At 41.2% G+C, this 16,977-nt stretch overlaps 2 protein-coding genes across 2 annotated transcripts in view; both read left to right on the plus strand.

Moving 5' to 3' along the window:
• fgf13b (fibroblast growth factor 13b) overlaps positions 1 to 16,977 on the plus strand; it is a 260,311-nt gene that overhangs the window by 124,176 nt on the left and 119,158 nt on the right. The window lies entirely within an intron of this gene.
• LOC141753359 (beta-2 adrenergic receptor-like) lies at positions 2,371 to 10,040 on the plus strand. Its single transcript, XM_074611942.1, has 4 exons — positions 2,371 to 2,578; positions 6,864 to 7,026; positions 7,136 to 7,427; positions 8,280 to 10,040. Exons 2-4 carry the CDS (start codon positions 6,867 to 6,869, stop codon positions 9,289 to 9,291), a joined length of 1,464 nt encoding a protein of 487 aa, XP_074468043.1. The 5' UTR covers positions 2,371 to 2,578; positions 6,864 to 6,866; the 3' UTR covers positions 9,292 to 10,040.

Genomic DNA, 16,977 nt, shown 5'->3' on the forward strand with positions numbered 1-16,977 from the left:
CATGTTTCACATTAGGTACAGTGTTCTTTTCTTTGGATGCTTCATCTCTTCGTCTGTGAACATAGAGCTGATGTGACTTGCCAAAAAGCTCCAGTTTTGTCTCATCTGTCCAAAGGACATTCTGCCAGAAGCTTTGTGGCTTGTCAATATGCATTTTGGAAAATTCCAGTCTCGCTTTTTTATGATTTGGTGTCCTCCTCGGTTGTCTTCCATTAAGTCCACTTTGGCTCAAACAGTGACGGATGGTGCGATCTGACACTGATGTACCTTGACCTTGGAGTTCACCTCTAATCTCTTTGGAAGTTGTTCTGGGCTCTTTGGTTACCATTCGTATTATCCGTCTCTTCAATATGTCATCAATTTTCCTCTTGCGGCCACGTCCAGGGAGGTTGGCTACAGTCCCATGGACCTTAAACTTCTGAATAATATGTGCAGCTGTAGTCACAGGAACATCAAGCTGCTTGGAGATGGTCTTATAGCCTTTACCTTTAACATGAAGGTCTATAATGTTCTTTCTGATCTCCTGAGACAACTCTCTCCTTAGCTTTCTGTGGTCCATGTTCAGTGTGGTACACACCATGATGCCAAACAGCACAGTGACTACTTTTCACCCTTTAAATAGGCAGACTGACTGATTACAAGTTTGAAGACACCTGTGATGCTATTTACAGGACACACCTTAGTTTAATATGTCCCTATGGTCACATTATTTTCAATCTTTTCTAGGGCTACCATCATTTTTGTCTAGGCCAGTTTCATCAGTTTGTTTTTTTAAATGATTCTGTTGAACCACAATTCAAAAGCAACAGCTGATTTTCATTAGTTAATTTTCAGTAAATTTTTATTTATTATTACTTTTGTCAGTTTCAAGTTATTTCAGTGACCATTGTGGGTTTTTCTCTCTTTAACGGAACGTTACCAACAACTTTGCCTACGTCTGTATATAATCTTGATTAATCGAAAATTAATCACAAATTTTTTATCTGTTCAAAATGTACCTTAAAGGGAGATTTGTCAAGTATTAAATACTCTTGTCAACATGGGAGTGGGCAAATATGCTGCTTTATGCAAATGTATGTATATATTTATTATTGGATATCAATTAACACAAAACAATGACAAATATTGCCCAGAAACCCTCACAGGTACTGCATTTAGCATAAAAAATATGCTCAAATCATAACATGGCAAACTGCAGCCCAACAGGCAACAACAGCTGTCAGTGTGTCAGTGTGCTGACTTGACTATGACTTGCCCCAAACTGCATGTGATTATCATAAAGTGGGCATGTCTGTAAAGGGGACACTCGTGGGTACCCATAGAACCCATTTTCATTCATATATCTTGAGGTCAGAGGTCAAGGGACCCCTTTGAAAATGGCCATGCCACTTTTTCCTTGTCAAAATTTAGTGTAAGTGTAAGTGTTATTTAGCCTCCTTCCCGACAAGCTAGTGTGACGTGGTTGCCAATGAATTCCTTAGGTTTTCTAGTTTCTTATGATGCCAGTATCTTCACTCTAGCTTTAAAACTATTTCAGGTAACACTAAGCTACGCTTTCTGTAGTCCAACCCATGGATGTATTCCACTATTCCACCGTTGTCGAGATTTCAGAATGAGACTTCTCCTTGAGCGAGACTCTTTCCATAATGTCAGACACTTCTAATAATAATCAGAGCCTGTCATGGCAAAAACAAGAACTTTTAGTGAACGATAGTGCCAGCTTGCCCCAATGGCACCATATTGCAGCCTGTGAGCAGCTGCTCTCCCTCAGTACTGGACCAATTTCAGAAATGGTTGTCCCTATTAGTCAGTTTTACTGATGTCTTTCTGTGCCCTCTAACCTGGACTCAACAGGTATTTGTTTATCTGTGTTTCCATATTGTCTTATCTGACCATCAACACAACCTTGACCCAACCTAAACCTGTTTTAGTTGATTTTAACGGCGACTATAAATGCAACAGTGTCTTTTTATTGCAGTGTCTCAGTGATATATAACGAAGCATATGAGAATACATATAGTAGGGCATCAGTTTGATGTATGTTTTAAACTGCCCAACTGCAGCAGCAATAGTAGTAGCAGCCAAAAACAGAAGTGTGTGGTTTTGAGCTGCAGCTCTGGTGTGTGAATGTTAAGTAGGGTGTTGCTGAATTAAGAGCTCAGAAAACCTTCCCTGAATAAATAAAGGTGAAAAAAGTAATGTTTCCCAGGGGGCACTGGGGGCTGTCTAGCTGTCAGTACACTGCAGACATGCAATACACACTAAAAGCCATTCCTCGTCCTCTGATAGGCTACTGTCCTGCTGTGATGTCACGAGGGCTTGCTTATAAGAAAGGGTGACGGGCTCAGCTGCTTCAAAAGGGCAAGAGTGGTTGAGGGCTGGGTGAGTGTGTTTATACATGTATGGGAAAGAGAGAGCGAGGTAGAGTGTGTGTGTGTGTGGGTTCATAACTCAGCAGAAGAGGAAGAGAGACCAAAAGCTGCTGACAAACACATTATAATGATACTTTGTGTTGTGGATTTAAATGCGTTTGGATGATCAAATCACTGGATTGTAAAGCACAGGACGGAGCCTGGAGGTAGGAAAGTAACTGTAATGTTAAGTCTGCTTTGTGTACATATGCTTCATGCATACACTAATGAGTGCATGCATATATATTTATTATAAAAAAATCTACTCGTGATGACACTATGGCTATTTTAGGATTTTAGTGTCTACTATTAAAGCATTAAAAGGATTTTATTGTTAAATTAAATGATAAGGGATCAGCTCAATGCCATTAAAATATCAGCAAGTTTTTCTGGAGTTGCTAAAACATTTCTTATACATAGATATAGATAGATATACTTTATTGATCCCAAATTGGGAAAGTATTGTGTTACAGCACAGCAGCAGGTAACCCAGACAATGCACAGGAACAGTACATAAAATGTACATATCAACACCAGAGAAATATATCCATAGAATACACGATATAAAGAATAGTGTATTACACTATAAATATACCCAACTACTACAACTAGCATAACATTTTTTTAAATATAAACATAGCACACCATACTATATACTGTACATTAGCAAAGTGTGCAAGTCACAGTGTTTTGTTGTAGTAAATATGCAAATGTTGATGTGCAAAATTCAACATATGCAAGATTGTTGCAGGAGCAAGTATAGTTTTTCACTGTAAAAGGTGCAGATTTTCCCTAATTTTAACAATGTGATGAGGTAGGTAAACATCAATGTTGAGCTAAGTTATAACTGAGGCCTAATGAAGCTTTTCTACCATATAGTCAGTCAATTTTGCTCAAAACGTACCTTAAAGGCAGATTTGTCAAGTATTTAATCCTCTTATTATCATTATATCATAAAGTGGGCATGTCTGTAAAGGGGAGACTCGTGGGTACCCATGAGGTCTGAGGTCAAGGGACCCCTTTGAAAATGACCATGTTTTTCCTCACCAAAATTTGACAAAGTATGACCTGGTTGGTACCAATGGATTCTTTCAGTTTTTCTAGTTTCATATGATGCCAGTATCTTCACCCTAGCTTTAAAACTGAGCCTGCTACAACCTAAAACGAAAAAAAGAAAATAGTGGCGTTAAAACTAAATTTCTGCTAATTTAGGTTTGGTCAGAGGAATAAAGAAAAGTCAGAGAAATAAAGAAAAGATGATCAGAATGATGCTATTAATAAGCGTCATTTTGATCATCTTTTCTTTATTCTAACAGCTGCCACAAGAATAAAACCTCTGACCAAACCTAAATTAGCTGAAATAAATCAAGTTTTTTTTAGTGTTAGTGTCTTAGATTCCACGAATGCAAACTAGCTTTCATCTTTAACATTTATAGTTTATTTTATCAGGACAGCAAAATGTTTTATGGCTCAGTTGTTATTAGAGAGTGTGTGTATACGAAGGCATCTCTCCTCACTCACAGTTTGGTCTGCAGTCATCAGTTTATTCTACTACAACTCTGCAAAAGCTGGGTGTTGTGCGTATTCTTGTGTTTGCACGTGCACTTGTGCCCGTGTGTTTGTGCATGCACTATTTGTGTGCATTTTTGTGTGTTTAAGTGCTCAATATACTCACTTCCATCAAGCCGTGTCTCTGCCTAAATATTGGGATATTCATGTCACAGTAAATCTTTTGTGTTTGGCCTGAGAGAGCTGGTCAAGTTCCTTTGTGTGTGTGTGTGTGTGTGTGTGTGTGTGTGTGTGTGTGTGTGTGTGTGTGTGTGTGTGTGTGTGTGTGTGTGTGTGTGTGTGTGTGTGTAGCTGTTTAAACAGCTCAGGCAGAGTGAGCAGAGCCTCTTTCACAAGCTTTACTATGAATTAGTTCCAAGTATCCGCCCAGCTTATTGATCCCATCAGTGGGGGGGGGCGGTGAAAAGTCACGAGGCTCCATTAAAGGGTCAACAGTGTAAAAGGTGGCGGGGTCAGCCTCAAGCTGCATGAAGAAAGCAACAAGTGCACTGGGCATTTTTACAAACATGAATAAAAGATTAAACGATTCCTTTGGTTATGTTTAGCTTAGTTTTGGTTTGTGTGCGGTGCATTATCATCTGTCAGCGGCACACTGTGCTGTGCTGCATTCATTACCCTTGAAACAGGTTTGTAAGCATCAGTAATGAAAGATTGATTTTCATAATGAGTCAACTTTCCAGCAAAATCCATCACTCTCTGGCACCTCTATATTCTCTAAATGGAAATGTGTTTAGACATTTTAAGAATGATGACAAATGTTCACATAAACTGGCTGCTGTGGACAACAGACAGTATGATTGACGGCGTGCTAACACTGATACTTAAAGGTGCTACATTTGATATCCAGAGCATTAATATAGCTGCTAACCAACTATTTGTTATGTAAAGATATAGAGGATTGTTATATGGCTTTGGTGAATACTCAATTCTGGTTGGTCAATCACGGTGTTATTTCTTTATAACAGACCATTAACTATGTATAGCAGACCGTTGCTATGGGCGCAGTTCTGATGTCGGACTCTGGAGGACCGTTTTGTGTCAAATTATTTCTTTCTTAACTAAGTAGCCGTGTAATAAGCGGGATAATATATAGCTAGCGGGTCATTGTTGTGAAATAAAACCCCTTCAGGGGGATGCAAGACCCCGACGGGGTTTATTTCACAACAATGACTGACTCGCTGTACATTATCCCTTACATAATGTCTACCTGAGCAGAGAATGAAGTCGATCTCCCTCTGTGTGTGTTGTAATCCGAGCTTCTCCTTGTGTTGTTGACATCGTCGGGCCGGCCGCGCATGCTTTTAGTGCATGTTAGCGTGCCCCATTGGCTAACTGCTCTCACTGCTGATAACGCCGTCCAGACCGATGGTGCCATTGTGAAAGCGTAGTGCCCATCCTCCGGTTCCCCCTCAGGTAAACACTGTTATCACTGTCAGCCCTTTTGCCGTTGTTTTCCCTGTTAGCACCGTTAGTTACCGTCGCCATGGTGAGAGCAATTGAGAGGCAATAGAAATCTTTTATTTAGCACCTTTAATATGCGCTGTGCTACTACAGTAATGTAATGACACTGTAAGGCTTTTACTTAGAGCAGCAATTTATTCCAAAATGATTGTCATAAGAAAAATAATCCTGTCATGGTCCACCCTGGTAATTTTGAAATGCGTCCCAAAATTCAACACTTTGCTCATTGACCATAGTGGAACTGGGTAAACACTAGTGAATCAATGCGTCTCTTTACAGCTGGCGTTAATATGTGTCGTGAGTGTTTGGATTGTGTTGGAACAAAGCCAACGTACATATAAATCCAGGTGTGCACGCACACGGAAAATCCAGTTAACCAAACAGCCTCTGGAGGTAGTCAGAGGTGCTTTAAAAGACATAAACCATACATGCTGCTCCCTTTTAGGGCAACACAGGAATAAATACACTATGAAACAAACAGGTGGCATGCAGCTCAGATAATACACAGCTACTGTATACAGCTACTGTCCTATAGGACATATTATCCTCCTAAAGCTTTTAATTTACAGTACTTATCCCCTGACCATCAAGAGGAATACCTAATGTCTTGTTTTAGATACACACTGTGTAACATTACTATGAGTAATAAAATATGCCTTGTGATCCAGTCCAGGCAGGGGAGTCAATTTGTGCTGCTACATTCATTCATAACATATAGTTTGTATTCCCGTGCGTCATGCTTCACCTTCACGTTACGATCAGCTGTTCGTTCGTGTCCTGTGTTCACAACGTCTGGTCACATTTTCACTGCAGAAACAAAGTAATTTCAAGCCCAACCATGTTGTTTTTTTTCCTAAAACTAAGTCTTTTTTTTGCTTAAACCTAAGGAAGTGTTTTTTCGTTTACTTCACAACATTAAGCACGTGTTTAGCATCAGTATGTGACGAGTTGGGATAAGAATGTGTTGCGAGATCATAGCAGGACGAAATGCTGATTTCACACACAAGTTAAGGCTGGGGGGACTCAAAGACTCAAAGGCATGCAGACCGCTGAACTCGTGATAACACCAAAGGAATATCTGGGAATGAGCATACATGTTCATCACCTCAACAAGAAAGGAGACTCTCACCAGCTGACTTTTCACCCCTTTGAAAGTCTTTTTGTCATCTGAAAAGACTGCTCCAATTCAGTATGTCTTCAGCAGAAATAATCATCCAAATAGAGTAACTCTATTTAGATGTGTGTCACATCACACACAGTCTCTGAGGAGCAACAGACCCCGAGCAGAAACATGCAAGGACTCAGTATAAATCACCGATGATGTAAATAAAGACTCAAGACTAGAACTGGATCCTACAACACTTGAGCTGTCTTAATCCATTATGAACAAAGCTGTGTTGTTGTGTGTTGGTCTGACTGTAGATCATGGAACAGGCGAGTGCTGTCTCAGCACTGGCTAACCAATCACAGATCAGCAACTCGTCCCTGGTCTCTGATTGGCAAGCGAGGACTTCGGAGTACAGCGATGCAGAGCTCGTGCTGCTGGGTGCTGCGATGGCTATTCTGGTTCTGGCCATAGTTTTTGGTAAGTTACACAACTTTTAATCATTTAAATGAGTTGATGTTTTGTTGATTGAAGGATCAGAACTAAAGTTTTTTTACTTACATTACTCTGAATCTTCTGTCCTGTCCAGGTAACGTGCTGGTGATTACAGCCATCCTGCGGTTCCAGCGGCTCCAGACGGTCACCAACTTCTTCATCGCCTCGCTGGCGGTGGCCGACCTCATCATGGGTTTGGTCGTGGTCCCTTTCGGCTCCAGCTACATCCTGCTGGGAACTTGGCAGTTTGGAAACTTCATGTGTGAATTCTGGACGGCAGCTGACGTGCTGTGTGTGACAGCCAGCATCGAAACGCTGTGTGGGATCGCTCTGGACCGCTACCTCGCCATTACCTCGCCGCTCCGCTACCCAACGCTACTCACCAGGTATATGACTGAGACATTTTGGTTTGGCTGTGTGTAGGTGGAAGTAGAACAATTATCTAAGTTTAGAAATGTTCAATCAAAAGTGATTCTGTGACTAAATATGCAACCCTAACCCTTTAGGTGTATCATTTGTACGCCATGTAGTCTGTACTGACTGCAATGTAAACGCATCCATGTAAATATGCTACGCTTAGAGCTAATGATGTTTTTTTAGTGACGTTTGTGATGTATTTTCCACACTTCTGTTACGTTGTTTTCATAAGTACTAGTTTACGTACTTATTTTAAGCCCAACCATGTTGTTTTTTCCTAAACCTAAATGGTTTTGTTGCCTCAACCCAAGTGGGAACGTTACCATAGTTTCGTTACGTGGTGTACACGCGAAAAACTGCGTACAAATGACGCACGAAAAGCCTAAAATGTGTCCCCATGACCCGCGTAATGTCCTTGGAATTTCGTGCTACTTATACGCCTTCCCATGAGATCAGGTTGGCATATGTGCAAAACGTTGTATAAAGCCTTTTGTGGCTCCAGATGGAGAAGCACAAAATCCACCAGCAATAAATTGCCTCAAGTGATACACACTAGTCAGCGTGGTTTAGAAGATCACAAGACGAGATCTCTGGTTCTGCTGCATTATTGTTTTTTCATTATCCATCATGAATCTGACTTATAGGAGTGCAATGAGGATGTGGAATACGTTTATTAATGAACAAATCATGCTGCTTTTAGAGCACCTTTATTACACTTATGGACAGCCAACATAATATTAAATCAATATCGCTCCCCTGTCTGTGTTTTCACTCACCCGTTTACAATATTCTTCCCTCTCGTGTGTCCTGCTGCTGACCAGAGGTCGGGCGTTCGCCGTGGTCCTTGGTGTTTGGGCGGTGGCCTCCCTCATCTCCTTCCTGCCCATCCATCTGAAGTTGTGGGTGTCAAGTGACGAGGAAGCTATCCGGTGCTTGGCCGACGAGTACTGCTGCGATTTCAACACCAGCGTGGCGTACGCGGTGTCTTCCTCGATCGTGTCCTTCTACCTGCCGCTGGTGGTGATGATCTTCCTGTACAGCCGGGTCTTCCAGGAGGCTCAGAAACAGCTGGAGAAGATCAGAGGGAGGGAGAGGCACTTCAATAACTTGCATTACACTGCACAGATGACTCATCCAGATGATAGTCCAGCTATGAGTAGACTGGCAGGAACTGAGGCGGGAGAACAAGCAGTAGAGGACAGACTAAACATGCAGACAACAGGAGATAACGTTAAGGAGTTTGGAGAGACCAGAGCGAGGACAGAGAAAGGAGAAGGAAAACACTCTGCCGCAAAGCGTCTTAAGTTCTGTCTCAAGGAGCACAAGGCTGTGAAAACTCTGGGGATCATCATGGGAACATTCACGCTGTGTTGGCTACCCTTCTTCATCCTCAACATCCTCGTGACCTTCCTCGACTTGGGTGACATTAAGCTGCTCTTCAGACTCCTCAACTGGCTCGGATACTCCAACTCGGCCTTCAACCCGCTCATCTACTGCCGCAGCCCCGACTTCAGGCACGCCTTTCAGGAGATACTCTGTCTGCGGGTCAAAGGGGGCAGCTGGGGAGGAAGGAGAGGATGGAGATGGTGCCGGGACAGAGACTGTTACTCCAAGCCCCCAGGTAGGACGATCGGGAGCTCAGAGCTGAATGGTGTCAGGGGGTTGGACGTTCAGCAGAGGTCGGGCTGGAAGGGCAGTTTGGAGAGCTCTATTCGGGACAGCTCGCTAACTCTGGCTCCTTCGACAGAGCAGGTTTTAGACGTAGCTCCTGGTTCCCTGACACACAGCTCTGCTAATGGGAGCTGTAAGGAGAATCTGGCTTCTATTGCTTGACCAATAACTTTACATTGTGCATAGTCGTGCTGTGAGCATCGATTTGATGGAGCTCAAGATGTTTGTTTTGGGTCATTTGGCGGTACAGCTAATATTCTGTGTATTTCAGTCAATGTTACTGATGTTTTACTTGTGGTCACTGTTTTCCTTAAACAGCCACTGTACACACGTAAACCATGTTCAGCAGTATTTGTCAGCATTAAAAAAGGTCTGACTTGAACCTTTAAAGGAACAGTGTGTAGGATTTCGGGGGATCTATGAGCAGAAATGGAATATAATATTCATAACTATGTTTCTTTAGTGTATAATCACCTGAAACTAAGAATTGTTGTGTTTTCGTTAGCATAGAATGAGCCCTTCATATCTACATAGGGAGCGGGTCCTCTTCATGGAGTCCGCCATGTTGCTCCGCCATGTTTCTACAGTAGCCCAGAACGGACAAACCAAACACTGGCTGTAGAGAGAGCCTTTCATGTGTTTACGTTACTCGAAGGCCACCGTAGTTCTCCGACATGCTTGTGAAACTGCGGTAATGTGAAACCGCAGTTTTGCACTTGGCGGCTCACGCTACCGCAGTCTTGGAAAGGAAGGAGTAAGCGGAGGGGTACTCAGTTGGTTGCAATCTGCAACCACACCACTAGATGCCGCCAAATCCTACACACTGCACCTTTACATGAATTTTCAAGGCATCATAACGCAACTTATTGAGGCACATTAAGGCTGAATTACTGCTGAGCACAATACAAAAATAATGAAAACTGCATTAGCAAAGTGAAACTAAACATTATGAGCTTCATCAAATTGGTGCTAATATTGGAAAATGTGTTTACCCCCTGTTTTTACCAAATGGATAACAGAAAAGGTGATGTTATAATGGACTGCCTTTGAAATACTTGCTACTGAAATACAAGACAAATAGGAGTACAATATTGAAGGACAATTTTGCTGTTACATGTGAACATTTAACGACTGCTCGATAATGAGTTCCAAAATGCTCCTTCATTGAAAGCACACAAAAAAGAAAATCAAGACTTTGCTGTTTCTAAGAAGTGTAGAAAAATGAGCCACTGGCAGGAAGGTTGCTGGTTCAAATTCCTCTTGCACACTGTCAGGTTCCTCACAACTACAGTTAAAGGGATTTGGGTGTTTTGAAGTGTGCACCAAACATCATATGCTGTAGGTAATACACTGACTATGGATAAGTGCCTCATACAACCCCACTTCAAAACACCCAAACTATCCCTTTAAAGCGCCATTATGCAAATATATTGTTGCACCAACTGCATACCACCACTGGTGAAAGATTCAGTATCTAACAACATCTACTGTGGGTATCATAGTAGTTGTAGCAGTGTTTTGCTCAAAAAGAGTTTTTACAATTGGAACAGTTAAAACAGGTTAATGTTTTTATCATTGTGTATTCATACCGGACCCTGACTGATGATTTTCTACATGAACCCACCACATCTGCAGCGCTAATTATCTTGTTTGCCAGCAACAAAGCTGCACATCCAGCCAAAGCCATGAAGCAGAGATTAAAAAATATATTTGTTTGCCCTGTAGCTAAACAGTCTTATTTGAAACAGAGGGCCTCATTTGAGGCTCACTTATAATAACCTCCTTAGATTTTTTCTTTTTCATTCCTTCTTCATAAACCTCACAGCTGGTCCAAAACCATTTACCGGTGTATCTCAGATAAACATCTGAGACCCAAACTTGTGACTTTCATAACTTTCTCTCTTTGTGTTCTCTCATCACGTATTTGCTGGAACCATTTTCCCTCTTTACCCATTCTTTCCCTTTATCTGCTTCTGTCTGCTTTAGCGCTCTAAAACATTGTAATCTGTCTGACAGAGCTGGGGAGATAATTTTCAAGCACTGGGATCTGTTTTCATAACATTGTCTGTCACACTGCAAAAAGATTACACATATTCTAAGTGTTTACTTTTTACATTACTCAGTGTTACGGCCTCTCAAACAACAAAAGGCTCTGGAGAGACCGAAGCATATAAAAGGATGCCAAGAGAAAGTTGTGTGACGATCAATTTATTTTAAATCAAGACAAAAGTAACTATCAAACAATTTTACTGAGCAAACAAAAAGGTTGGAGATCCCAGTTAAGTGAACAAAAGAAGGAAAGTCGCTGGGCCAGCCACGCACAAATTTTGAAAATAATCTCCCCAGCCCTTATTTTCTATGTATAATTATTTAATTTGTGTATAAAATGACACCTGAACAAGGTGAGGGTCAATTGTGTGAAGTAAATCTGATGTGCACGTGTCTGTCTGTATGTTTTGTGTACTTGTGATGTGATTATAAGCCATTTGTGCATTTTAAAGCTTGAAACATGCCCTTGAATGTTTGTGATTTACTGTAATGTGTATGAGACTTGGATTAACCAACAGTTGGAAAATAATAGTTTTTTTATTTCAACTTCAATAATGTATCTGGTTCTCAAAAAAAGAACAAAAGAGTTGCTATAATGTGTGTCATGTCTGTTAATACATGTGGAGTTTAAAGGGTTCTTTTTTTTTTTTTAAACCTGGACCCCGTTTTCCTGTGTTTTTGTGTCTAACTGACTAAGAGGGACAACAATGTCTGAAATTGGTCCTGGATTGAGGGAGAGGGTATAGCGTGCAATAAGTATGCCTTTTTTGATTTACGCGTGTTTTGTACTCCATATAAGACCACTTATGGTGGGCGGGTGGGAAGGTGGATGGGCCAAACAAACACTGGCCGTTTAACCAGGAGATCGTTGTTGACTTAGTTTATTTTGCAAGTTACGTTAGTGGCGTCTGTCATGTGATGTTTCTGACGTATTTTTTATTGACGTTTGTGACGTGTTTTCCGTAGTTGTTTCCGTACGTTTTACTTAGTTTACTTACTTATTTGAAGCCCAACCATAATGTTTTCCCTTAACCTAACTAAGTGGTTTTCTTGCCTAAACCGATCTAAACAATCTGTGGATGTTTGCGTGGTATACAAATGACATGTGAAAAGCGGCAAACAAATGACCCGCGAAAATGCTAAAATGCGTAATCATGACACGTGGGATGTTCGTGTAATGTCGTGGTGTTTATACACCTTCCTGTGAAACCCGGGTTGGGTAGTTGCAGCGTTCTCCCTAAATACTGGACCAATTTCAAAAATTCTTGTCCCTATTTGTCAGTTATACAAAAAAACAGGTTGAAAAATACCAAAGTTTCCCTTTAAGCAGCACTGAAAGATGAGTCTACACTCATAAAAAAATGTATATGTCAATTTATATTATATATTTACGTGTATGTCTCGGGACACTGAGACAGATCTGAAACTTTTCAGGTGTGTAGCTTTTTAACCAGAGGAGCGGATTCTACTTTCTACCTCCACCAGACTCACGTGAATGTCATCTCAGCTCGGTAAATATTTATTCATACATGTAAACTGTTCAATGTTTTTGTGCAGTAAAAAGAAGGAAGTTTGACATTGTGTTGTTTGAATCTGTTGCTTAGCTATGTGTGTGTGTGTGTGTGTGTGTGTGTGTGTGTGTGTGTGTGTGTGTGTGTGTGTGTGTGTGTGTGTGCGCGCGTGTGTGTGTGTGTGTGTGTGTGTGTGTGTGTGTGTGTGTGTGTGTGTGTGTGTGTGTGTGTGTGTGTGTGTGTGTGTGTGTGTGTGTGTGTGTGTGTGGGTGTGTGATCACAAGAGATGGGCCTTCAACTAGAGAGAGACAGAGAAGAGAGATAAGAGAAAGAGGACAAATAAGGTTAAAATTAGCTAAATATTCTTCACAGCTTGCTTTCTAGGAAACAACCCGTGGGGATTTGGGGTTATTTGAGCAAAACAAGCATGCTCACTTTTATGATCTGTTGTCAATAAAATGATACATCTTATATTTTTCAAATTACCAGTAAATCCATGAGATGTTGATGCCACAGACATGCCCTTCTTGTGAAAAACAGCAGCGCACACAGTTTGTTAGACTGGATATTAATCTAATCCTTCCTTTAAACACTGCCAACTACTGCATTTCAATTTGTCATTTTAGCATTGGCACTCACTGACAGTCCATAATGTAAATTGTGATTTAAAGTGGCCAGATGGGCTAAAAAGCAAAACCACAAGCGTGCTGTTGACCAAGCATGGGCATTCATCCAAAAAAATCCAATAATCTAATTTTCATAAGGCATATAACAAATTACTATAAGTCTGGCAATTTTGGAGAAAAAAAAAGTTCCTCAAAAGGCTCTTTGTCAACAAATAAAATGAGATCAGGAAATGTGATTCTCTTTGCCCTGCAGCTTTAACCTTTTGTAACTAAGCCCATGGGACAGAGGCTTTTTGTGCTTATTCAGTCATCCAAGTTATTCATGGAGACGCGGCTTGCTTGTTTGCATTCAAGTTAAAGTGTACGTGTGCGGGTGTGTGTGTGTGTGTGTCTGTGTGTGAGAGGCATGACGTACAGTGACAGGTGCAGGCGGTCACAGCAGTTACAGTATCAGCTGCTGCAGAGGAAATACAATCAGCTATACTGCGTCGATTCACACACAGTTTTACAGTTCGATTGGAAGCTCACTATGTGTGTGTGTGTCTGTGAATGTGACCCGTTTCCATGGAACATGTTTCCAATTTCAGTATGTAAAGGTTAATGTGCCTAACATTGAATGTGATTTTGTAGTGTGTCCTTAGCTGTATCTCTTTGTGTCCTCTTTTTTGTGTTTGTTTTTAGTATTAAAACCTGCGAAAGGATCGTTTTCTGAATGTTAACAAGTGTTGTGTCTTTTGTTAACTTGACACCAAGCACTTTTACTGATGTCCGTTGCACCTGAGAGTGTACTGTACATGACACGTGCCGAGTAAACATATACATCACTGCATCAAGATGATGCCTCGAAAAAGAGATTTTAATCTCAAGGGACTTCCTGGTTAAATAAAAAAATAAAAAAATGTGTCAACCACTGGAGGTCCATGAATACAACATTTTCATCTGGTGTTACGTTACTCTTTCAACTTGTTCTGAAAGCGGTGATTTGATTACATAGAATATTCATTCTTAGTACCGAGTGTTTAATTTGAGGGACCATTTTCTCTGAAGACAGCCTCGTATAATGAATCTCAGTGTTCTAATGTTTTATTAGATTTTAACACATGGATATTAATAACAGGCACCATCTTTTCTCTCTGTGCACATATCTGTTTACTTCTCTACCCCTTAACCTTTGTTCTAATTTAAAGGTGCTGAATGCGAGATTGGGAGGATTTCTATTGCCTCTGCACGACTCTCAATATGGCGAACGGTGCTAACAGCGCTAACAGTGAAAACAAAAGCAGCATTGTTAACAGAGCTTACGGTGTTTCCTGCATTCTGGTGACTTTTAAAGAATGAAAATAACAAAATAATAAGTACACTGCAACAGCATTTTTATGTTAAATAGGCCTACTTTTAATTTTACTTTTAATCCTCAGGAAAGAAAACTGAATAATTCGCCCCTCTGGCATGAACTTGTGTGAATCTCTGGTATACACTATTATTCATCAGTTTTTACTGATTCATTCATTTTTGTTTTACTTCTTTCTCTTATTACTCTCTCGGTTTCTCACTCACTGAAGGTCCTTTCAGACACAATGCCACCGGCGGTCTGAAACCCATCATTTCCTATGGTTTGCACCACACCACAACGGCTTTTCACGGCCTCCAGCAAAGCCCAACTTTGGCAATGCACACTGTGATGTGCGGCGAGTGCAGCTCAAACCGCGTTGAGTCGATCACAAGTGTATATATAGGATATATCTGTGATTGCGAGCAGCTCTCTTCAGCCAGGAAACAACATTTGGTGTAGCTCTATTGTTGTCAGAGTGGAAACAGTAGGGCTTATAGACGCTGTACAGTGCCAGGAACAGGTTGAGATAACGAAAAGGAAAAAAGATGTGAGAATCGGGAGAAAAACGGGTTAAGTGTGACCCCGGGATAATGGCGTTATCAGCTGTAACCGTCATATGAGCGCACAGCGGCTGCCGTGAACTAGCCAGTGGGGCACGAACATGAACTCAGTCAACGAAGCACGAAGAAGCTCAGATTACATCACACACAGAGGGAGAGCGACTTCATTCTCTGCTCTGGTAGACATTACTCCACTATATCTTTACATAGCACATAGTTGTTTGCTGCTATATCAATGCTCTGAATATCATATAGAGCACCTTTAAGTTCACACTAAATCGATTGAGAAACAGACCAACTGAAAGAGACATGCTTTAAATGTCTTACATCCTGCCCTCACAAGCTGTCAAACAGTATGGGTGTGTCTGTGTTTTATCCTGTTACGAGGTGTTAACTGGCAAAGCTGACAACGGGCAATCGTATATATCCTGCGTGATCACTTACCCACACAAGCATTTACATGCGAGATTACAGACACGCGTACATGCACACACACCCCTGTTGACAGCCAGATTCAATTTAATCCCTGTAGATCAAAACAGAGACCCTGTGAGTTGCGCCTCAGGCCTCTGTACACAGTACACAGGGCTGGAGGTATGCCCTCTACATAAACACACACACAAACACACACACGCACACTCTCCTTCTGTCTCTCGAAAACCTGTAAAAAAGACATGCAGTTACATCCATATGCACACGTGTACGCATGCTCACTCATGTCATACGTGCAAACACATGCAAGCACACGTTACTACGCCGGCTATGCAGACTATGCAGCGGAATATACGTGCACAGATACACAATGTCCTGAATGTGTGTGAGAGAGAGATGTGCCAAGTGTATCTTGTGATCACAGAGAGTTTATAGATGGTGAGCGTGTGTTGCTGCCTGAACCGAAGCCGAACATCTCCTGCCAAAAAGCAAGAAAGACAGTGAGATCCGACAGATATATTCTGTCTGTGCGTTTGTCCTTCTGTTGGTGTCATACTCGCACAAACACGCCACATTTCTCTGAACATGGTATGAAACCCAAACCCTGTATACTGTATCTGAAAGGTGCAGTATTGGATGTGGGGCTTTGCAACACTAAAATACAGCGATCCTTCTCAAATGTCAACATGCACGGTATCTCTAGTTGCAACACATTCATGTCTAAATATAATTTTTCTTCAATGGGAGGTTTAATCACAAAGAGGAGATGCAGATAGATGGGAACAAACTATTAAACACTGCACTGCAGTTTCATTGACACTAAATATAGCAATGAACATTTCTAAGTGAGCATTTCCTCTTTTTTTAATAGAATGTATGCATCCGTTTGTGCACGTGTGTGGCCCTGGATGACAGCTCTTCTACAGAGACTTCTACTGTGTCATGCTCGGGTGGAGGCATTTGAGACACTGACAGATACAGGCAAACACACACAAAGCATACTAGAAATACGGACAAACTAATTTAAAATATATAGTCTATATAGTTACAGTAATAATCAACATATTCAGCAAAGTTCTGGTTGTTCATTCAAGTTTTGCACATCGGTTTACCTGCGAATAAATGAAAGAAATAATGAATAAACTATTATTACCAGAGCAAAGAATTGAAACAGGACACAGACTCAAACACAGAGGTGCATCACCTCTGAAAATTTGACTGATTCATACTTGTGCACCATACTATAGGTGGCAGGTAATTAAGGCTAGGGTATAGACTGTATAAGAAGTATATGTAGTCACTGCCCATTGGTTTATGGACTGCTGTTTTGAAGCCTT

Source organism: Sebastes fasciatus, chromosome 16, assembly GCF_043250625.1.
Source record: "Sebastes fasciatus isolate fSebFas1 chromosome 16, fSebFas1.pri, whole genome shotgun sequence".
NCBI lineage: Eukaryota > Metazoa > Chordata > Actinopteri > Perciformes > Sebastidae > Sebastes > Sebastes fasciatus.